Source organism: Schistocerca cancellata, chromosome 8, assembly GCF_023864275.1.
Source record: "Schistocerca cancellata isolate TAMUIC-IGC-003103 chromosome 8, iqSchCanc2.1, whole genome shotgun sequence".
Lineage (NCBI taxonomy): Eukaryota > Metazoa > Arthropoda > Insecta > Orthoptera > Acrididae > Schistocerca > Schistocerca cancellata.
This window is the reverse complement of record NC_064633.1, coordinates 563,957,349-563,981,877: the sequence shown is the minus strand read 5'-3', so window position 1 is coordinate 563,981,877 and position 24,529 is coordinate 563,957,349. Positions and strand designations below refer to the sequence as shown.

General features: G+C 43.6%; 1 protein-coding gene across 1 annotated transcript in view; it reads left to right on the top strand.

The window, feature by feature from the left end:
• Nucleotides 1-24,529, top strand: part of LOC126095128 (carbonic anhydrase-related protein 10-like) — a 460,639-nt gene that overhangs the window by 398,047 nt on the left and 38,063 nt on the right. Inside the window, exon 9 of the mRNA XM_049909836.1 lies at nucleotides 15,633-15,779. Coding sequence (XP_049765793.1) covers nucleotides 15,633-15,779 — 147 coding nt within the window. The remainder of the gene's footprint in view (nucleotides 1-15,632; nucleotides 15,780-24,529) is intronic.

Genomic DNA, 24,529 nt, shown 5'->3' with positions numbered 1-24,529 from the left:
TAATTCTGTTAAAACTTTATAATAAAACTCCATTGTATTCCTCAACTCCCTGTGCCTCGCTGCACTAAACTGCATGACAACTTTCCGCAGCCTTGGTTTAGCCCTCATAGTCCACTAGTCAATGACTGTTGGGTGCTTGTCTACTGTGCGGAGGCACTGTTCCAGTTCTTCGTCAGTTAAAACAGAGATATTTAAATTCCATTGGCCTCTGAATCGACGGGTTGGCTGTACACTTAAATTAAAGCAAGTTAAAAGTTTACTGTGATCGCTAAAATACACGGGAATAGTGTCAAAGTTTAATACATAATTTTGCAAATTTGGTGACACGTAAATTCTATCTAGTCTGCTGCGGGAGTGGCTGGTTATGTGCGTGAACCCGACTGATGTCAGGTGCTGAAGTTCCCACACATCTTTAAGGTGTAGATCACCTACTAACTTTTTTAACTGTGGCGAGTAATTGAAATTGGGTTGTTGATCTTTCTGGTTTAAAACACAGTTAAAGTCTCCGCCTAGTGTAAGAGAACACGGATTTTTCCTCAATAAATAAATCAGTTCATCTTGAAAAAACTTCGCACGATCTAATGTGTGGGAATTTCCTGATGGGGTGTAAAGGTTAATCACTGTCACATCGAAAATTTTTATGCCTATGGCTCTTCCTGATTCTAGTCGTTCGATTTCAGTCACCGGAATGCCTCCCCTGATAAGAATGGCTGTACCGATATTGGCTTCCGTAGAAACATTTACAATTTAAAAAAAGCCTCGGATCCGAAATTCCGTTATCGCAACCTCTTGTAGCAACGCGATATCTGTCCCAGACTGGTACAAGAATTCTTTTAGTGCTGCCAATTTCAAGGGTGACTGTATTTTATTAATGTTAGTAGTAGTAATGCTATAAGCTTGCATCACAGACATACCAGAAGAAGCTATTTGGAATGAGGATCGGTATGATTATAGCATCAACGTGCTTCTTTACAATTCACGATATTTACAAGCTGTGTGCCCATTACATGTACTAGCTTCCTAGAAAAATTTTCACTGCTGTTAAACAAAGTGCTCGAGAAGAAAAGTATCCTGAAATCCTGACAATGCAATGCTATAAGTCACTGTGGCCCTTCTTTTTCTCCTCTTCCGTGTTGGCCCTGATGACTTCATATTTAATATTCTTGATGTCTTTCTTCTCTGGTGTGGCTTTCGCTTGATGACGCGTGACAGCAAGACCCGATTTCGGTCGCAGCCGCCGGTGGTGGCCGTCTGGCGCCACGACGGTGGCTTGCGAGTCGTCAATATTTGGCTCCGGCGTGTTGTCTGTTGTGTTGTCTTGCTGGCGAGGCGGTGATGCTTGTTCATTTCCTCCTTCGGTGCGGCGTTGCGCTTCGGAGTCAGCAGGTTGTTTACTTGGTACTTCCTCGTACTGTTCGCACTGTATGGGCTGTGCACTCGATGCGGTTATTGCAGCTGTGACCTGAGGCTCAGGGTCACATTTCCGTGAAAGGTCACTACCAGCTGCGTCACTATCTGTTCGTGGCGGTGTAAGTCCTTGTGCGGAAGTGGGAGCCACATCGACCTGCATTTCATCTCCTTTTTCCACTTCCAACAGATCTTCAGGACTGGGCTTAGGCTACCTGGCAACGGGTGTTTCACAGGAAGAGTCCTCATCAACATTTTTTTCAGTGTCCTCTGTTGTATTACTGGCTGGCAACAAATCGTTGTGTCCGCCGCTCGTGGTCTCGCGGTAGCGTTCTCGCTTCCCGAGCACGGGGTCCCGGGTTCGATTCCCGGCGGGGTCAGGGATTTTCACCTGCCTCGAGATGACTGGGTGTTTGTGTTGTCCTCATCATTTCATCATCATCCAGGAAAGTGGCGAAATTGGACTGAGCAAAGATTGGGTAATTGTACGGGCGCTGATAACCACGCAGTTGAGCGCCCCACAAACCAAACATCATCATCATCATCATCAACAAATCGTTGAGTGTTAATTTCCGGCGTTGCGTAAGGTTATTTGTTAGCACAAAAACACGGCGAGGGCAGTCCTGACGGAGGTGACCAGACTCGTTACATACATGACTTGTAGGGGTTTGCCCTGAGTACACAACATGCGCCTTGTTCCCGTCAACAAAGATGTGGGAGGGAATGTTTGCCTTCACTTCCATCTCCACGGAGCGAATGCCGTTAAAGCACTGCAGCTTGAAATGCGAAGCCCACCTTTGGTTAACTATTTGCCTGACAATCCCATTCCTTGAAAGGACATCTTTAATTTTCGAGTTGTCTACTTCTATGGGAATATTCAAAACCCTAACATTCCTAATTACAGACTCGTAATTCCGGAGTTTTACAGTACTTGTAGTACCATCACGGTGTATAAATTCCGTTTCATAACCAAATTTTTCCAGAAAGCGGTCTTTACTCACGGAATCGTTAAACTTTACAAAAATGCAATATTCATCAGAGTCTAGCTGCATGGTATGAACAGATTCAGAATGAAGGCCAATTACCTCGGTAATCCAGTTGTGTATTTAAAGTGAAGAGGGCTGTACTCAACGGGTGTACTTGTCGAAGGTGAAAATCACGGTGTTATTTCTCACGGAGTTTGCCATGGTGTTCTGCAGCGAAGAAAGCTCGGACAACGCCGAAATCCCAACGACACTACGTAGAAAGTCGACACGAACGAAGACCAAATGCTCAATTGATAACGCTTAATTCACGTGCAAAACGCCAATAAACGATCACGAAATACGAAAACACTGGCGTAAACACTGAACGTTCACAGAGCAAACTTGAGGAGCGTGCGACCGCTGCGACAGCTAAAGCCAGACTGTTGATGTTGCCTATATTGCGCATGGACTACTCAGTTTGTATGTTTTGCTTATTTTTTTCATAGTTCCCCACAACTTCTTCCTGTTTTCTCGATTGATCTGTGTTCAGTTTCTCAATGCCTATCCACTGTGTCAACATTTAACTAAATCTGAGGGGGGTGCGATGAGGAGGTTCCCTTGTTAGCACAGTGGACTTGCATTCGGGAGGACGACTGTTCAATCCCCGTCCGGCAATCCAGATTTAAGATTTCCGTGATATCCGTAAAGCGCTCCTGGTAAATTCTGGGATCGTTCCTATGAAAACGGCGTGGTTGATATCTTTCCCATTCCTTCCGTAATCCGAGCACCCGCTGCCTCTCTCACTGTCGACGAGGTATTAAACTTCATCTTCCTTCGTTCTTTCTCCTCTTTCACTCTACCCCTCCCTCAGCCCAAATTGTTTTCTACAAGTTACCTCGTTTTCAATTCCAGACAGATGTAGGCCATTATCTTCATCGTCTTGAAGTACGCCACGGCTGTCAACTGCCTGTTCTGTTTCTAGTTCAACTGCAGCGAAATCAGCCTGTTTGATACACCTATGTTTAGCAGGTAGATGCCGTTACCCTTTGAATACTTTGACCACTGTTGCACCGCTTGTCACTTTGAGCGATGCTTTCAGAGCCTCTCTGCAATGCTGTAGATATTCATACAGCCTGATCTGAGGGCCTGTGTAATCTACTAACTATAATTTGTCCTTATGGAGCCATGTTGACGTAGCTTATGGGTAGAACGAGGTGGCAAGCAGAGTACGGTCACATGATTCTCTTCTGCGTCCAGTGTGCATCAGTTACGAGCAAGACTGGTGATTCAGTTGTAGGTTACGTTCGTTCAATGAAGTCGGTAACACATCCAGTGAGAGCAAAGGGTTCCAATCAGCATGACGGATGACATTTTCCAATACTTTCAGGAGGAGCTGCCCTCATCACTGTGGCTAACTGACGTTTGTGAAAACCGCCGTCGGAAGTATGAAGTTCCCACCTGCAGCCAGACATGCAATCATCGTCACCAGACCTCCGTCTCTGAACTACCTATAGTTCCTGTTTTCTTCCCTATTGTTAATTAAATGAGGACTTTTTGTCGCATTACTGAGAGACGAGATTCGCTAACATTAAATATCTGTCACGAAGCTAACAATACTTAGTGAATCCTACTCCTTTTGAGGTTGAAGCTCTTCCGGCCATGTTTGCTTACAAATGGATTTGTTTTTGAAGTGGGTCCAGCTTGAGTAAAACTCAATTTGATCTTTTCTTCTATTTCCCAGACATGTTTCGCACCATCAGTAAGCATCTGTTCCCTTTATGTCAAACAGGGAAAATGTTCTTTACTACTTGTACATATACAAATTTGTATTTAAAGGAATAGTAATCAAATAAATGGCAAAACCCACGGCAGAAAGTACCAGGAACCACTAGCACGTGATCCGGTACAGGAAAATCATCACCTCAAGGCACCATTTACAATGTCAGAACTTACTGCAGCCATTTCCAGCTTGAAGATTAACAGAGCTCCTGGCATCGATGAACTTAGAGTCGAGCAAATTAAAAACTTTGGCAGTAATACCCTACAGTGGCTGCTAGATGTGATAAACGCATGTGTAGAAAGGCTCCATATTCCAGAGATGTGGAGGGGGGAAAGCCCGAGTGGTTGCAGTTCTGAAACTACGAAAGGACTCTGATGATCCAAAAAACTTCCAGCCTGTGTCTCTTTTATGTCACTGTTTTAATATCTTGGAACACCTGACGCTAAGTCGCATAGAAAGCGTCTTGGAACAACAGATCATCCCACAGTAGGCAGGTTTCCGACCAGGCAAATCGTGCTGTGATCAAGTCCTGAACGTGACCCAACATATCGAGGTTGGTTTGAGAGGAAACAGATTACGGGAGTGGCATTCAGAGACCTTTCAGCTGCATATGATACTGTAAACTATCGAAGGCTCCTTAGGCAAGTATATAAAGTGACAAGAGATTACCATTTAACATCACTGATAGGCACTTTCCTGCATAGTAGGAGATTTTTCGTCTGTCTCCAGGGCAAGAAGAGCAGGTGGAGTAATCAGAGGAATGGTCTACCTCAGGGAAGCGTCCTCGCCCCATCTCTGTATAATATATATACAAATGACCAACCATTGCCAAACATCACGCGCCGATTTATGTATGCCGATGACACTGCAGATACAGCCCAAGGTAACAACTTTATGGATGTAGAGGAGAAATTAACCAGTACCTTTGAAGCTCTCTCCCAGTATTATGAGGCAAACCACTTGAGGCCGAACCCTTTCAAGGCGCAGGTCTGTGCATTCCATTTAAAGAACAGGGAGGCAAATCGTAAATTAAATGTAATATGAAGAGGTGAACTTCCCGAGCATTGTAAAACGCCCAAAGATCTTGGTGTCACGTTGGATCGCACACTGACCTATAAACATCATTGTAATGCCACAAGGGAAAAAGTCTCAACTAGAAACAATATTATCAGGAAACTAACCAGCGCATCCTGGGGTGCAAACCCAAAAGTCCTGAGAACTTCACCCCTTGCGCTCAGTGTGTCAGCCGCGGAATACGCCGCTCCAGTATGGTCTGCATCAACACACGCGAGAAAAGTTGATGTCGCGGTGAATGAAATGGCACAGATTGTTACCGGATGCTTGAGGCCAACTCCAGTGCACAAAATGTACTTAATCATGGGGATCGCACCGCCCAACATACGACGTGACATCGCCGCCGAAGCCGAAAAAAACAAGCAAGAAAAGGACATGCGTCACCCTTTATATGGACACCAGCCTCCTGACCGACGGCTTTGTTCGAGGAAGTGTTTCCTGTCATGTACCCGAGCCCTGCAGAGAATCGTTTGAAAAGGTGGGAAATCGACCTGAGAAACCCCCATAAAGATATAAAAGAAAACTCGCGCCTGGTGGAGACCTACCATACACAGTCTGGAGAACCCTAAACCGTATGAGAGTGGTTCTGTCCAAGATCCCCAACACTAGCTTATCTGTCCATATTTAGACCAGCCCTGCACAATAATTGACTTACGGGAGGCAAATGACAAGGCCATATTGGCTGCTCATTTTTGGAAGTCTGAAGTCTAGTTCCAGACATGGAAAGTAAGTAAGTAATAAAATGCGCAACCATGCACCTACTAAAAATATGCACACACACACACATTGGAAGATAAACCACACAATCATACAAAACTCCCGCCCAGAACCCATTCAAGTGTTCAGCTGCCATCAACTTCTTCTCGTAGTTTGTAAATGGTGACAGTGACAGTTACATAGAATATTCTCAGTCGTCAAATTTCTTTGTAAATAACTTTTATTCATTACGTTCTGTATGGTTGCAAATGTTAAACTGTGACAGAGAAAAGTACAATAGAAAACATAAAAATTCAGCAAAACTACAGCGTGTAGTAACAAGGTATACATAGAAAATATGTCTGTTCCTCGAATTTGTAAACACTATTAAAAACACAAATTTATATGCGTACAAGCAGTAAACATCATTTATCCTATAAAAGTCGTACGCTGATGCTGAAACTTCAGATGTCTAGGAGGTAGAAGAAAAGATAAAATTGTGCTTTGCTCACGGTGAATGTCTACAAAAACAAATGTATTAATGTATCCTGTTTCCAGAAGGTAAAAAAAAAAACCATAAGTATCTCGGTTAAAACAGATGGCCGAGTAAGCCCTTCATGCTTTCTTACTGAAAGCTGATTCCTGAGTCTCCTCTATAAGTAGCCTTCAAACCATGTCGTCACGTATTGTACTACAGATTCCGTTGCTTACTGCTAACTGGTAAGCCATTTACTCTCGTCATTTCGAGTTAGTCCTTAAAAAGTCTTCTACATCACTAGGTAATATTAAGTTGCTTTCTATCCAATTTTTCATGCTTTAAATTATTTTGATCTACGTTCTTCCTAGCCATCTTTCTACAGAAGGTAGTTTCTGGTATGATGAATAACCTTGTTGCTTTATTTCTTTTAATGGCTTTGAGCACTATAGGACTTAACATCTGAGGTCATCAGTCCCCTAGAACTTAAAACTACTTAAACCTAACCAAACTAAGGACATCACACACATCCATGCACGAGGCAGAATTCGAACCTGCGATCGTAGCGGTAGCGCATATCCAGACCGAAGCGCCTAGAACCACTCAGCCACGCAGGCCGGCCTGCTTTATTTTCTATTGTCGTCCTATACCTGCCAGGATTTATTGCTATAACGATGAGCCATTTCTGTCACATTCCCCCCTTTTCAGGCCATAACCTTCTTCACGACATAGTATCACCTACTAGACTGCAGAGTGGTTGCAATATGCAACAGAGAGTTTCGTACTTCACGCGACGCCATTTTGGAAAGCACCAATGAAATTGTGCTTTCAATAAAAATTTACACCAACTGAAACCATTACCTGCGACTTTAATTCTACTACTACACTGAAGAGCCAAAGAAACTGGTACATCTGCCTAATATCGTGGAGGGTCCTCGCGAGCACGCAGGAGTGCCGCAACACGACTTGGCATAGACCCGAATAATGTCCGAAGTCGTGCTGGAAGGCACTGACACCGTGAATCCTGCCATGCTGTCCATAAATTCTCAAGAGTACGTGGGGATGGAGATCTCTTCTGAACAGCACGTTCAAGGCATCTAAGATATGCTCAATTATGTTTATGTCTTTGGTGACTGGTGGCCAGCGGAAGTGTTTAAACTCAGTAGAGTGTTCCTGGAGCCAGTCTGTAGGGATTCTGGACGTGTGGGGTGTCGCATTGTCCTGCTGGAATTTCCCATGTCCGTTGGAATGCACATTGGACTTGAATGGATACAGGTCGTCAGACAGTATTCTTACGTACGGAGCTAGACGTACCAGCGGTCCCATATCACTCCAACTGCACACTTCCCACACCATTACAGAGCCTCCACCAGCCTGAACAGCCCCTGCTGAAATGCAGGGGCCATAGCCGTACACGTCCGTCTGCTAGATGCAATTTGGAATGAGGCTCGTCCTCTCATCAACAGTGCAATGTCGGTGTTGGCTGGCCCAGGCGAGGCGCAAAGCTTTGTGTAGGGCGGCTCCGAAAGCCCGTATCGATGATGTTTCGTTGAATGGTTCGCACGCTGACCATTGCTGATGCCCAAGTATTGAAATCTGCAGTAATTTGCGGAAGGGTTGCACTTTTGTCACTTTGAACAATTCCTCTTCAGGCACCGCTGGTCCCGTTCTTGCAGGATCTTTTTCCGGCCGCAGCGATGTCGGAGATTTGATGTTTTACCGGGTTCCTGATATTCACGGCACACTCGAGAAATGGTCTTACGAAAAAGTCCCCACTTCATCGCTACCTTGGAGATTCTGTGTCCCATCGCTCATGCTCCGACTATAATACCACGTTCAAACTCACTTAAATCACGATAACTTGCCATTGTAGTAGCAGTAACCGTTCTAACAACTGCGTCAGACACTTGTTGTCTTATATAGGCTCTGCCGACAACAGTGCCGTATTCTGCATGTTTTAATATCTCTGTGTTTGAATACGCATAGCTTACCAGTTTCTTTGGCTCGTAAGTGTAACTCATCAAGGAGAAGCAGCATGCTAATTTATAAATAAATGTTAAGTGTAGGAATATATGAGTTGATCTTGCAAAAACGTTTCGGAACTGCAATGCAGACTGTGTCTACTCACAGCGGTACATAGTGTGATACTAATGAGTGCTGCGTCTACTGACCAAAACAGAACATTACAGGTGTGACAACCACGTCTTCCACCAGATGACGAATGTATATAACACTGTCCTGTTTCACATTACAAACATGTTTCATATTACCGCCACTTTCCACGCCAAATTACATATATTCTGCGAGTGAAGAATGGGCTCTTTCGACAATATTCACACACAATAGTGCGTGGTAGATTTTGCCCAATTGACTACGCGTTACACATCAAAAAATATTGAACATTCGTCTCAACTTTATGAAAGGTTGGTTAAGGATGTAATTTCACTCTTATTTGAAAGTTTCTGTAAGGAGTATTCTGGATTCCATATGATTTAAGGTTTTCGCCAGCTTTACAGTTATGAGTTGGGTTGGGTTCTTTTGAGGCAGGAGACCAGAGAGCGAGGTCATCGGTCTCGTCGGATTAGGGAAGGACGGGGCAGGAAGTTTGCCGTGCACTTTCATAGGAACCATCCTGGCATTTGCCTGGAGCGATTTAAGGATATCACGGAAAACCTAAATCAGGATGGCCGGACGCGGGATTGAACCGCCGTCCTCCCGAATGAGTGTCCATTGTGGTAACCACTGCGCCACCTCGCTCGGTCTTTACAGTTATGACTAAAGTGTTCACTGTCGTTCAATTACATATTCCGTAAGTGCCGTACTTAGCTGCTCTGTCCCGGGTTCCCGGGTTCGATTCCCGGCGGGGTCAGAGATTTTCTCTGCCTCGTGATGGCTGGATATTGTGTGATGTCCTTAGGTTAGTTAGGTTTAAGTAGTTCTAAGTTCTGGGGGACTGATGACCATAGATGTTAAGTCCCATAGTGCTCAGAACCCTTTGAACCATTTTTAGCTGCTCTGTGACTAACTATATGACATACACACAAATAAATAATTTATTATTTCTCGGTTCCTCTCAAGTGGTACACTGTAAGGCAAAAATAGTTGTGCACCACGGAATTATCTGAATGGGACGGATATGAGTAGTTGTGGTGTGCATGCACAGATAAACACATCATTACAGTGTCAAAAAGATCCGATGATTTATTCAAGAGAAAGAGCTCCACAAATTGAGCTCTGCCAACCTCTGGCCCTTATGCATTCAGTTATTCTACTTGGCATTGATTGATAGCGTTCTGGGATGTCCTCCTGGGGGATATCGTGCCAAATTCTATCTTACTAGCGCGTTAGCTCCTCAGGTTCCAGAGATGGTTGGATGGCAACTATTATTATGCTCCCTGCCGGTCAAGGAAGGGTTCGCAAGCAAGAAGACAAGTCGTAGAATCTCTTGTCGTATGCGAGCGGGCATTATCTTGCTGAAATAGAATCCCAGGATGGCTTGCCGTGAAGGGCGTCGCATATCGTCGAGTTATCGCTGTGCTGTACAGGTGCCGTACGTAATAATCAAAGGGTGAGTCTAATGAACTGAAATGTCACCGCAGACCATTACCTCAGGCTGTCAGGCTTTATACCGGCCGATAGACATTCATCTTCGTATCCCATCGTTGTCCGGGGTGTCCTCACACGTCTAGGGCCCGGAATCTCACTGACTGTAATAGAATTATCTTTAGTGATGAGACCGGCTTCGAACTGAGCCACGACGACTGGGGAAGCTGTGTCTGGAGGTGGCGTGGAATATCGACCACCAAACGACCCGACAACAGCGAGTGATGGTCTGCGGTGCCTCTTTCCATGTTGTTGTTGTTGTGGTCTTCAGCTCTGAGACTGGTTTGATGCAGCTCTCCATGCCGATCTATCCTGTGCAAGCTCCTTCTTCTCCCAGTACCTACTGCAACCTACATCCTTCTGAATATGCTTAGTGTATTCATCTCTTGGTCTCCCTCTATGATTTTTACCCTCCACGCTGCCCTCCAATGCTAAATTTGTGATCCCTTGATGCCTCAGGACATGTCCTACCCACCGATCCCATCTTCTTATCAAGTTGGGCCACAAACATCTCTTCTCCCCAATCCTATTCAATACCTCCTCATTAGTTACGTGAACTACCCACCTAATCTTCAACATTCTTCTGTAGCACCACATTTCGAAAGCTTCTATTCTCTTCTTGTCCAAACTATTTATCGTCCATGTTTCACTTCCATACATGGCTACACTCCATACAAATACTTTCAGAAACGACTTCCTGACATTTAAATCTATACTCGATGTTAACAAATTTCTCTTCTTCAGAAACGCTTTCCTTTCCATTGTCGGTCTACATATTATATCCTCTCTACTTCGACCATCATCAGTTATTTTGCTCCCCAAATAGCAAAACTCCTTTACTACTTTAAGTGTCTCATATCCTAATCTAATTCCCTCACCAACATCCGATTTAATTAGACTACATTCCATTATCCTCGTTTTGCTTTTGTTGATGTTCATCTTATATCCTCCTTTCAAGACACTGTCCATTCCGTTCAACTGCTCTTCCAAGTCCTTTGCTGTCTCTGACAGAATTACAATGTGATCGGCGAACCTCAAAGTTTTTATTTCTTCTCCCTGGATTTTAATACCTACTCCAAACTTTTCTTTTGTTTCCTTAACTGCTTGCTCAATATACAGATTAAAAAAGATCGGGGAGAGGCTACATCCCTGTCTCACTCCCTTCCCAACCACTGCTTTCCTTTCATGCCCCTCGACTCTTATAACTGCCATCTGGTTTCTGTACAAATTGTAAATAGCCTTTCGCTCCCTGTATTTTACCCCTGCCACCTTTAGAATTTGAAAAAGAGTATTCCAGTCAAAATTGCCAAAAGCTTTCTCTAAGTCTACAAATGCTACAAACGTAGGTTTGCCTTTCCTCAATCTTTCTTATAAGATAAGTCGTAAGATCAGTATTGCTTCACGTGTTCCAACATTTCTACGGAATCTAAACTGATCTTCCCCGAGGTCGGCTTCTACCAGTTTTTCCATTCGTCTGTAAATAATTCGCGTTAGTATTTTGCAGCTGTGACTTCTTACACTGACAGTTCGGTAATTTTCACATCTGTCAACACCTGCTTTCTTTGGGATTGGAATTATTATATTCTTCTTGAAGTCTGAGGGTATTTCGCCTGTCTCGTACATCTTGCTCACCAGATGGTAGAGTTTTGTCAGGACTGGCTCTCCCAAGGTCGTCAGTAGTTCTAATGGATTGTTGTCTACTCCCAGGGCCTTGTTTCGACTCAGGTCTTTCAGTGCTCCGTCAAACTCTTCACGCAGTATCGTATCTCCCATTTCATCTTCATCTACATCCTCTTCCATTTCCATACTATTGTCCTCAAGTACATCGCCCTTGTATAGAGCCTCTATATACTCCTTCCACCTTTCTGCTTTCCCTGATTTGCTTCGAACTGGGTTTCCATCTGAGCTCTTGATATTCATACAAGTGGCTCTCTTTTCTCCAAAGGTCTTTTTAATTTTCCTGTAGGCTGTATCTATCTTTTCCCTAGTGAGATAAGCCTCTATATCCATTTGTCCTCTAGACAAGCCTGCTTAGCTATTTTGCACTTCCTGTCGATCTCATTTTTGAGACGTTTGTACTCCTTTTTGCCTGCTTCATTTACTGCATTTTTATATTTTCTCCTTTCATCAATTAAATTCAATATTTCTTCTGTTACCCAAGGATTTCTACTAGACCTCGTCTTTTTACCTACTTCATCCTCTGCTGCCTTCACTACTTCATCCCTCAGAGCTACCCATTCGTCTTCTACTTTATTTCTTTCTCCATTCCTGTCAATTGTTCCCTTATGCTCTCCCTGAAACTCTGTACAACCTCTGGTTCTTTCAGTTTATCCAGGTCCCATCTCCTTAAATTCCCACCTTGCAGCTTCTTCAGTTTTAATCTACAGTTCATAACCAATAGATTGTGGTCAGAGTCCACATCTGCCCCTGGAAATGTTCTACAATTTAAAACCTGGTTCCTAAATCTCTGTCTTACCATTATATAAACTATCTGATACCTTTTAGTATCTCCAGGGTTCTTCCATGTATACAACCTTCTTTTATGATTCTTCAACCAAGTGTTAGCTATGATTAAGTTATGCTCTGTGCAAAATTCTACCAGACGGCTTTCTCTTTCGTTTCTTAGCCTCAATCCATATTCACCTACTATGTTTCCTTCTCTCCCTTTTCCTACTGTCGAATTCCAGTCACCCATGACTATTAAATTTTCGTCTCCCTTCACTACCTGAATAATTTCTTTTATCTCATCATACATTTCTTCAATTTCTTCGTCATCTGTAGAGCTAGTTGGCACATAAACTTGTACTACTGTAGTAGGCATGGGCTTCGTGTCTATCTTGGCCACAATAATGCGTTCACTATGCTGTTGGTAGTAGCTTACCTGCACTCCTATTTTTTTAATCATTATTAAACGTACTCCTGCATTACCCCTATTTGATTTTGTATTTATAACCCTGTATTCACGTGACCAAAAGTCTTGTTCCTCCTGCCACCGAACTTCACTAATTCCCACTATATCTAACTTTAACCTATCCATTTCCCTTTTTAAATTTTCTAACCTACCTGCCCGATTAAGTGATCTGACATTCCACGCTCCGATCCGTAGAACGCCAGTTTTCTTTCTCCTGATAACGACGTCCTCTTGAGTAGTCCCCGCCCGGAGATCCGAATGGGGGACTATTTTACCTCCGGAATATTTTACCCAAGAGGACGCCATCATCATTTAATCATACAGTAGAGCTGCATGTCCTCGGGAAAAATTACGGCTGTAGTTTCCCCTTGCTTTCAGCCGTTCGCAGTACCAGCACAGCAAGGCCGTTTTGGTTAATGTTACAAGGCCAGATCAGTCAATCATCGAGACTGTTGCCCCTGCAACTACTGAAAAGGCTGCTGCCCCTCTTCAGGAACCACACGTTTGTCTAGCCCCTCAACAGATACCCCTCCGTTGTGGTTGCATCTACGGTACGGCTATCTGTATCGTTGAGGCACACAAGCCTCCCCACCAACGGCAAGGTCCATGGTTCATGGGGGGAGCGACATCATTTGGTTGTCATCCGTGGCACAGATGCAGCACAGCGGTACGTCGACGATATTCTACGCCTAACGATATTGCCCTTCCTGACAAGTCATCTTAGCTTATATTTCAACAAGATAATGTCCGCCTGCAAAAGACGAGGCATTTTAGTGCTTCTCTTCGTACTTGCTAAGGCGCACCGTCCAGAAAGATCGCCGGATCTCTCCACAGTTGAGAACTTTTGGAAGATTAGGGCCCTCCAACCCGCTCGAGATTCTGACAACATTTCGACAGATTTGACACGAAATCCCTGAAGAGAATATACAAAGAGTCTAAGAGTAATGCCAAGCTGAATAACTGTTTGCTTGAGGCTAGAGGTGGAACTTCGCGTTACTGACTTGTTAAGTTCTTTCTCGTGAATAAATCTTCCAATTTTTCTGAAATTTTAAGTCTGTACACGTGCATCGCATCCATCGGTTTCCGTCTCATTCGTATAAATCCTTCGTTGTCCGTCATTTTCTTTCTCTTAGAATTTGTTAAGGTATTTTAAAGATTATTGTCTCATCGATATCCTGGTTATTCGAAAAGTTGCTCATATGTTTCTAACAACATGCTCTCCATGCGATATCGATAATAAACACTACTGGTAGCGTTTTCTTCTGGAGATGGCAATCCGAGTGCCATGCTTCACTTTCTTGTTTAAGAAAAAACTATGTGCTGTTTTTGCTGATGGCTTCTCTGTTGCAGTCCCGCTTTCAATCACACTCAATTCCGTTTAAATCAGGCAGACTGTGAAGCTACAATCTGTCATTATTAGCCGGCCGCGGTGGTCTAGCGGTTCTAGGTGCTTAGTCCGGAACAGCGCGACTGCTACGGTCGCAGGTTCGAATCCTGCCTCAGGCTTGGATGTGTGTGATGTCCTTAGGTTAGTTAGGTTTAAGTAGTTCTAAGTTCTAGGGGAATGATGACCGCAGATGTTAAGTCCCATAGTGCTCAGAGCCATTTGAACCATTTTTTGTCATTATTACTTGCCCTTCGGTAGTGATATTGATGTAACCAATTTGAAGATTGGCAGTTTGGCTGATTTAATTCAGATTGAGTATACTTGAGTAACTTATAGTGAGGAAATAAAAACTTGTTTTTATATTAAAAAATAAAAAATTGAAAGTGTAGCTGTGAAGTGTTACTTAAATAATTGTGCCTGATCATTTACAAATTCACACCCAATGTTTCCCTCCGAAGATAATCTCTACATCTAATCTACGTGATTACTCTGCTATTCACAGTAAAGTGCCTGGAAGAGGGTTCAATGAACCACCTTCAAGCTGTCTCTCTACCGTTCCACTCTCGAATGGCACGCGGGAAAAACGAGCACTTAAATTTTTCTGTGCGAGGCCTGATTTCTCTCTTTTTATCGTGATGATCATTTCTCCCTATGTAGGTGGGTGCCAACAGAATGTTTTCGCAATCGGAGGAGAAAACTGGTGATTGAAATTTCAAGAGAAGATCCCGCCGCAAAGAAAAACACCTTAATTTTAATGATTGCCACTCCAATTCACGTATCATGTCTGTGACACTATCTCCCCTATTTCGCGATAATACAAAACGAGCTGCCCTTCTTTGTACTTTTTCGATGAAGGTGATAATAAAGTCTTGATTACTGAAAATGTTTTCATTGCAAAGCATCAAGCCGGGAAAGTGTGGACGGATGGTTTCGTAATATTCGTGATCTAAAGATTTAACACCGCTTTTTGGGACGAATTACAGATATATTTTCTTTGTCTCCTGCAGTGTTTCCGTACTACTGTTGATTGTTATCCTTCAGTCGAGTACGAATATTTACACCCGGCAGTTCCCGTGGTGTCAACAGACAGAATTACGCTATCTTTGCCAGAACCAAGTTTTATCCTCTCGCTTCTATTTCATATTCATCATCATCATCGACACAAGCATGACGCCACGTTACACTTACACTCACTACACTCATGTAGACGAAACGATGTAGTTTGGGACATCTACTGTACACGTTATCAAGTAGGGTAGTACTAGGCTGTTAGACTCACAGGCGTCTAAATCAAATGCGTCCGCTGACGCACCATGCGGTGTCTTGCGTTGCAGATGTACTCGCTGAGGATGCTGATGCAGGGTCCGAAGGAGGAGCCGAAGGCGCCTCTGGAGAACAACGTGCGACCGCCGCAGCACCTGCACCACCGCACCGTCAGGACCAACATCGACTTCACGTGGCCCTCGTCCACCCTCGAGAAGGTAAAGATATCTCTGTAACTTCTCATCTCTGCTGTACATTAACATTAACGTCGTATTTTGTATCCGTTCCTCATCAGTTTTCGCCAAGACTTACCTGGTGACCAAAAAGTCAGTATAAATTTGAAAACTGAATAAATCACGGAATAATGTAGATAGAGAGGTACAAATTGACACACATGCTTGGAAAGACATGGAGTTTTATTATAACAAAAAAAAAAAAAAATACAAAAGTTCAAAAAATGTCCGACAGATGGCGCTTCATCTGATCAGAATAGCAATAATTAGCATAACAAACTAAGACAAAGCAAAGATGATGTTCGTTACAGGAAATGCTCAATATGTCCACCATCATTCCTCAACAGTAGCTGTAGTAGAGGAATACTGTTGTGAACAGCACTGTAAAGCATGTCCGGAGTTATGGTGAGGCATTGGCGTCGGATGTTGTCTTTCAGCACCCCTAGAGATGTCGATCGATCACGATACACTTGCAACTTCAGGTAACCCCAAAGCCAATAATCGCACGGACTGAGGTCTGGGGACCTGGGAGGCCAGGCATGACGAAAGTGGCGGCTGAGCACACGATCATCACCAAACGACGCGCGCAAGAGATCTTTCACGCGTCTAGCAATATGGGGTGGAGTGCCATCCTACATAAACGTCGTACGTTCCAGCAGGTGTTTATCAGCCAGGCTGGGGATGATGCGATTCTGTAACATATCGGAGTACCTCTCACCCGTCACGGTACCAGTTACAAAACCAGAATCATGCATGTCCTCGAAGAAAAAAGGCCCGATTACGGTAGATGTGGTAAATCCAACCCATACCGTGACTTTCTCGTTGTCCAATGGAGTTTTCACGACAGTTATAGAAGTTTCGGTAGCCCAAATTCTGCAGTTGTGGGCGTTGACAGACCCTCGGAGCGTGAAATGAGGTTCGTCGGTCCACAACACGTTACTCAACCAATCGTCATCTTCCGCCATCTTTTAAAACGCCCACACCGCAAATGCCCTCCGCTTCATTAAATCGCCAGCTAACAGTTCATGATGCCGATGGATGTTGTACTGATAGCATCACAGGGTACGCCTAAGTGCCAACCAAACAGTAGTGTATGGAATGCAGGTGCGACGTGCGACTGCACGACCGCTGACTTCCCCGTGCATAGACGAACCCGCTACAGTCTCCATTTCTTCCTGAAATGTCTCAGCAGCATTACGCCTTGTGCTCGGTCGGCCACTACGGGGTCTATCGTCTAAACAACCTATGGCTTCGAACTTCGAATTCATTCTCGCTACAGCTGCATTTGTCAACGGACCTTTACCCGTTCGAGTCTCCTTCCCATGGCGATAGGATCGTAACGCTGAACTAGCACATTCCCCATTAGGATAATACAGCTTCACTAAAAGCGCCTTTTCAGGTAACGTCAATATGCTGCGACTGCTGGCGCAACTGATTCTCTCTCTCATTATAGCTCCGTTTATACACGATTGCCATGCGCAGTCGCTGTCGTTTTGCTGTCCAGCGCCACCTGTCGGCCATTTTGTGAACTTCGTTTTTCTTTTTTTGGTTCTAATAAAACCCCATGTCATTCCAAGCATGTTTGTCAATTTTTACCTCTCTATCTACATTATTCCGTGGTTTATTAAGTTTTCAAATTTATACTGAAGTTTTGATCATCCGGTACTTCCTTGCACTTATGGTACTAGTGCCTGTTCCGTCGGCCATTATTTCGGAAGAAATTGCCAACTGTAAGACAAAAGAATGAAAGTGTTTATAGGAAGGGAAAGAAAAACAGAAAGGCATAGAGAGAATGAAGGGAGAAGAGGGAAGAGGGAAAAGGAGATAAAAGGAACCTGTAGGGTGCAGTAGTTATGCAGTGACTGGAAGGTGAGCACCAAATAGGAAAGGGATGAGAACAATACCAAACCAGTGGCTATTCGGAAGACTTCGAACATATTACGTGGTGTAGCAAGGAGCAGAAAGCTCCTTTTCCTAAACTGGAAGGCGAAATTCTTAGGCAAGATGATGATCCTTTATATGGTTTAATAGCAGAGCACCAGTTGGTAAAGGATCATTTAATACAGTCGGCAGTGTCAGGATATATGTAGATTCTAGGTGATATCACGAGTTGTAACACAGAGAGTTTCCAGAGACGTTTAGAGCACATGTCGACATCTCTTTAGCGCTCCAGCGCGGTCCTTATACAAAGAGAAGGACTAAAATAAAATTAATATTGCCGTTTCATTCACTAACTGTGGTTGCTTATACAGGGTGGGGAAGATACAACTGGCCCGGACGAGTGGATAAAATTGATATGGATGTATGCATATAACCACACCCCTTGGCGCGCACCGAGTTACTCCCAACAGGATAGACCAGCAGTCCATGCAGCCTGCCGAACCCTGGAGTAGATTTACACAATCTTCACGCCTGACAGAGTTGTAAGCCGAGGTCAGTGTAGTCGCGGCCGTAGCCGGCCATCCAGGTCACCTGATGTTTCAGTGAACGATTACTTTGTGTGGGAGGCTTTAAGTATAACGTGTATGACGACAGCCCCCGTAGTATTCAACAACTGCAATAGAATTCTTAGCTTGAGACGGCAGCAATTCCAGCAGTCCAGCTTCAATCCGACTTGAGCAGCTTCCTGACCTGGGCCAACTAGTGCCAAGAGATGAATGGAAATAAGTTCTTCGCGCCACTTTTATTTGCCCCATCCCATAATTACGGGTTCAGTGGTAGCATGGACGTAGGTGCATTTCCTTTTATTAAAAAGACGATGACTTCACCTGATTATGCAATATAAGTAATTTTCTGAAGCCCTCAGATAGTTTGCCTGAGTGCTGGACCATCAGATGGTGGGGACGGAGAAATTTCTGGGTTTACCTACCAGTTAATTAATAAATTCCTCAAAACGTCGTAGTTGTACGGAAGATCAAGTGGCCGCTTTTTTTCAAAAATTCACGCCAAGGCGACGATTACGAAGAAGAACACCGGTCTCTCCTACTGCCAAATGGTCGTTCAGCTAACATTGCTGCGTATGAGCCTCCACAGCAGCTGCCTGTTTCACGCACACGTGCGGACTTCTGTCCATTGGCAACGAAGGATGGAACTTGCACGCCAGTACCACAACTTGACGTCCACCAAGCGGCAACAGGTGGCCTTTTCAGATGAATCAGGTTTGACGCTCCATCGGACAGATAATTATTGACTTGTACAGCGTCTGCTGGAAAACATCCAGCAACAGTAGTGGAAAGAGTCCAGTCCCATTCCTTGGGTGATCTCCGATTCTGGAAGGCTCAATAAATTAACACAGTTGTGCATAGTGTAGTTGGGAACGATGACCACATCCACATGCAGTTTTTATTTTCCTTGGGCACAATGGCATCTAAACGCAAGACAATGCAAATGAGTACGTGTGTCGTTTGAAGAGCACCATGATGAATTTACCTCACTCCCAGAATTTAAAGCCAATCGAGAATCTGTGTGCCATGGATCCTCTACTGAGAAACCGAGCACAGCTGGCCGCGGAACTGGATTCGGCGTGGCTCCACATCCCTGTCAGTAACTTCCAGAACCTCACTCAGTCTCTTCCTGCATGCCTCGTAGAGGTCCGAGCTGCAAAATGTGGTTATTCGGGCTTTTGACAGGTGGTCGCATTAATTTAAGTGGACACTGTACTTATCGTCCCAAGACCTCTACTCTCAAGGAAATTGTAATCTTCCCTCAAGGGAAGCTTCCAGGTAAACAGGGATCGACTTTATCTTTGCATTCATTCCAACAGTTCACACACCGACCCCGAAGCTCACTGGTGATGTTAATAAACATGCGCAGTGTAAGCTATTGATCTAAATGCATTTAGAGTGAGGAGATGAAATGGATCACGTAGTCATTCGTCGACTGAGGAGTCCGTTTTATCATTAACATGTGTCAGTTACTTCTCGCATTAGCATATCTTCTTCTTCTTCGGCTTGTTCGTCCTTTTTTTCTAGGATAAAGCCTGTTCGCTTCACTACTACTTAGTCTACCGCGAAGTTCTTCCTCCATCTTTTCCTTGGGCGGCCATTATTTCTTTCACGAGCTGGTGATTTCTTTTTTACGACTTTCACCATCTTCTGTTCACGCATCCTATATGTTCGTTCTATTCTTGCTTTCTCTTGTGCACCCACTCATTAATGGAGCCCACTTTACATCCTTTTCTAACTCCTTCACCTCTCTCCCTATCTCTCAGTGTCTTCTCTGTAATGCTTCGCACAATTTTCATTTCCATTGTTTCTAAAAGTCTTTTTGTTTTGGTATTTTCGGTCTTGTCTCAACGGTGCAAGTTTTGATTGGTGTGTTTGTTGTTCTGTATAATCTTACCTTTGCACCTTTCCTGTATGCTTTTTTGCCTAAACCGTATCATTTAGACACCCTGCCACTTTGCTTGCTTTTACTATGTGTTTTCTAACATTTCTTTTCGCTTTTACTCTTCTGGACAGCCCAATACCAATACTTTTTCCATCCACTTCCAGTTTGCACGTAATTGCTCTCACAGATGTGGTCATACATTGGGTTTTGAGAGTGAATCTGACCACACTTAAGTTTTTGGCTGCCACATTTAATATATGTAAAAGTATCTGCCGGTCATCTTCACTGTTTGCCAACTGAACCGGATAATAAATGATTTTCATTTCTTCGTCCTCCAATCTATGACCACTAACAGCCAGTACCTTCTTTATACTAATTACTATATTTTAAAGTAGCGAGCTCACAGAGTCGCCTTGTCTAACACAACTATTAACTGCGATGGAACTAGTTAACCTGGAACCAATTTTCGCCTGGATGTAGTTATTGGAGTAAATGTCTCCAGTTGTTCGTATTCAGTTGGAAGGAATCCCCATATTGTAGAGGTTTACAGTACCTGTTAAGTACATCTACATCTACATCTACATTTATACTCCACAAGCCACCGAACGGTGTGTGGCGGAGGGCACTTTATGTGCCACTGTCATTATCTCCCTTTCCTGTTCCAGTTTGCAGGGAAGAACGACTGCTGGAAAGCCTCCGTGCGCGCCCGTGTCTCTCTAATTTTACATCGTGATTTCCTCGAAAGGTGTAAGTAGGGGGAAGCAATGTATTCGATACCTCATCCAGAAACGCACCCTCTCGAAACCTGGACAGCAAGCTACACCGCGATGCAGAGCGCCTCTCTTGCAGTCTGCCACATGAGTTTGCTAAACATCTCTGTACCGCTATCACGCTTACCAAATAACCCTGTGACGAAACGCGCCGCTCTTCTTTGGATCTTCTCTATCTCCTCTGTCAACCCGACCAGGTACAGATCCCACACTGATGAGCAATACTGAAGTATATAGGTCGAACGGGTGTTTTGTAAGCCACCTCCTTTGTTGATGGACTACATTTTCTAAGAACTCTCCCAATAAATCTCAACCTGGCACCCGCCTTACCAACAATTAATTTTATATGATCATTCCACTTCAAATCGTTCCGTACGCATAATCCCAGATAATTTACTGCTACCATAATCATACAATAAAGGATCCTTCTTTCTATGTATTCGCAATACGTTACATTTGTCTTTGTTAAGGGTCAGTTGCCACTCCCTACACAAAGTGCCTATCCGCTGCAGATCTTCCTGCATTTCGCTGCAATTTTCTAATGCTGCAACTCCTCTGTATACTACAGCATCATCCGCGAAACGCCGCATGGAACTTACAACCTTTTTTTTGTGAACCTAGTTCTCCATTTGTTTGTAATTTCATTACCAGATATAACATTTTTAAGCTTCTTGGCTAATTTTTCAGTTAGTGAATATCCTACATACTTCAGTAATTCAATGGGAATCCTATCGCTCCATGGAGACTTAATATTGTTTGACAGACTTACAACTTCTTCTGCCTCAGCTTGTGAAACGATTACTTCATCATTTACTTGTATACTGATCTGTGCTCCCTCTTCGTTTTCTGATTACCCTATTGTCACAACGAAACTATGCATTACCAGAGGAGGCTGCGCAGTCTCAGAATGACGCCTCTCAACTCGAATAAAAGAAACAATACTCTTACAACTGGCTACTCGCCTTATCGCGCATTGTTTATAGAAAACTCTTTGCGCAACACTATTGTATTTCAAGTGAAGAGCGCGCGCGTGTATGTGTGTGTGTGTGTGTGTGTGTGTGTGTGTGTGTGTGTGTGTTTGTGTGTGTGTGTGTGTGTGTGAGGATTTGTGGAACGCAGAACTCGTCCAAAAGCACAACCGTAATGCCTGCTTGTAATGTCTCTTGCAGCGGTCTCTCCGCGATATTTTCAGAAATTTTAGCCCGCATCTCGTGGTCGTGCGGTAGCGTTCTCACTTCCCACGCCCGGGTTCCCGGGTTCGATTCCCGGCGGGGTCAGGGATTTTCTCTGCCTCGTGATGGCTGGGTGTTGTGTGCTGTCCTTAGGTTAGTTAGGTTTCAGTAGTTCTAAGTTCTAGGGGACTTATGACCACAGCAGTTGAGTCCCATAGTGCTCAGAGCCAGCCAGAAATTTTATAAATTATATAACTCAGTACATATCTCGAAATATCTCTTCTTATCTTACCGATTCCCAAACTTTAATATACGATGATTATCAATGCAAAGTAGTTTCAAGCCCTATTATTCCTTGGAGCGTCCATTTATTCCATGGAATAGCTTCTCTTCAAATGGTTCAAATGGCTCTGAGCACTATGCGACTTAACTTCTGAGGTCATCACTCGCCTATAACTTAGAACTAATTAAGCCTAACTAACCTAAGGACATCACACACATCCATGTCCGAGGCAGGATTCGAACCCGCGACCGTAGCGGTCGCTCGGTTCCAGACTGTAGCGCCTAGAACCGCACGGCCACTCCGGCCGGCAATAGCTTCTCTGCTATCTGTTTTCTCTTACGAAAAGAATGAGGCAATGCTTGCCGATTAGCCGTGAAAGAAGGAGGATGTATATGTATGTATTGTTGAGCTAGTCGCCATCTTGATGAGATTCTGTATGAGAAGGAATGTAATACATGAACTAAACTAAAGGAAGTGCGTTCGCGTATTATTTAACTGATTATTATTGACAGTGTCTGCTTACTACGCTGTGTTGCACGGGATCAGTGGGGAAAGTCTGATTTACACTGGACGAACCTGCCGTTTTGTATGCTCAAGATATCCAGTTACTTCAAATAAATAGGCTAACACGGTTTTACCAGCAGACCTCCGGTCTTCCCCCATGTGATAATAATTATTACAAATGTTTTCAGGAGATCGACTGACAATTTTCGTCGCACCGAGACTTCGAAATTGCTTCACTGCCTTATGGAATTTAAGTTAAGCTCAATTTAATCAGGATAGAACAGTATTGAACTGTGTGAATGTGATAAGCCTGCCTTGTGAATGAAAATTCCCTTAACATACGCATGTTTTTTACTGTCCTGATCGGTGAAGCTAATTCAGGCGGGTGTGAGAGAGGTTTTCAAATTTTTGACCCCACTGAAAAAGTATTGAATGCTGTCTCGGCCAAAACGAGGCTGAGATATTTCCGGTTAATGTGTTACGGCAGTGGCGACGTCCGGCTTAAGGGGCTCCGGAAAGGCTCAAAATCATGAAAAGTTCAATTTTTACTTTTTTGCGTTTTCTGAATCAGCAGACTATTACCTTTTAATAGATATATAATTTATTCAATTCCGAAGACTACCACTATTTTTAAATTTTTTTTGAAATGTGTTCTACATGGGCGTGACCCACTGTGGCGCTGTTAAACTGCTGTCAAATGGTGTTATTATTAACGTCCGTGTTCATCAGGTACATTTTAGTGATGTGAGATAAAGTATGTGTTGTGGCTAACCTGTGATGGTTCAATATATATCGCTGGTGTGATTGTCGATTGTTTCATGTTTATTTACTCTGTCGTTATCTCGAAAATATTCGTAATTAATTGTGTTTCTTGAGTCTCTGTTTTGTTGAAGTATAATAATGAGTAAAAGTAAAGTTGCTGTTGTGACTTTCAATGATGGCAACATTGTAAGGTGCAAGGTATTTAGAAATATGGGAATGAAGGTAGGTTCTAACATGGTACGAGCGATGCTTGCTTTAGACAAGGAACGCCTTCGGGCTGCAGACAGGCCTGTAAAGAGTCTAGAAATACAAGCAAGAGTAAACAGGAGGAGGAACAAGAGGAAGCTGGAGGAGGAGTTTGCAGAGGATGAAGATAATCCATCCTATGGACCTGGAATGCACTAAAAAGTTAATCCAATCTTTGTCGCTCGATTCCCAAAACTTTTATTTTCTCATACTAATTACATGTTTTCTAAGGATCTTCCAAACATATTTGTTTCAAACTTTCAGTAAATGTTACACAGTACCTTCTGCATAATTTAACACAGTCTTTTTCCAAAAAAAGTATATCTTTGAATATATAAATAAAAAATTGCAAAAAAAATGTTGTGAATTTTCATTACAATTGAAAAAAAAAAATCATCTTTAATAACTGAACTAAAATTTTGTAAAATCCCGGTGTTAAGTTGTAGCCCATATTCCAATAAATAATCTGTAAAAAGGTCAACTTCCTACCTCAAATACTTTGTGAGGAAAGATGTAATTTATAAGCGTTATTTTAACATTGCAAGTATAGGGCGTTCCGGAGCCCCTTAAAGGCTCCAGCGAGCGGCAACTGGAAGGGGGGCCAGGCGGATCGCCGCGTCGCGGCGCGTCGCGGCGTGTTGCCGGCGGTAACTGTGACGACCGTTCTCT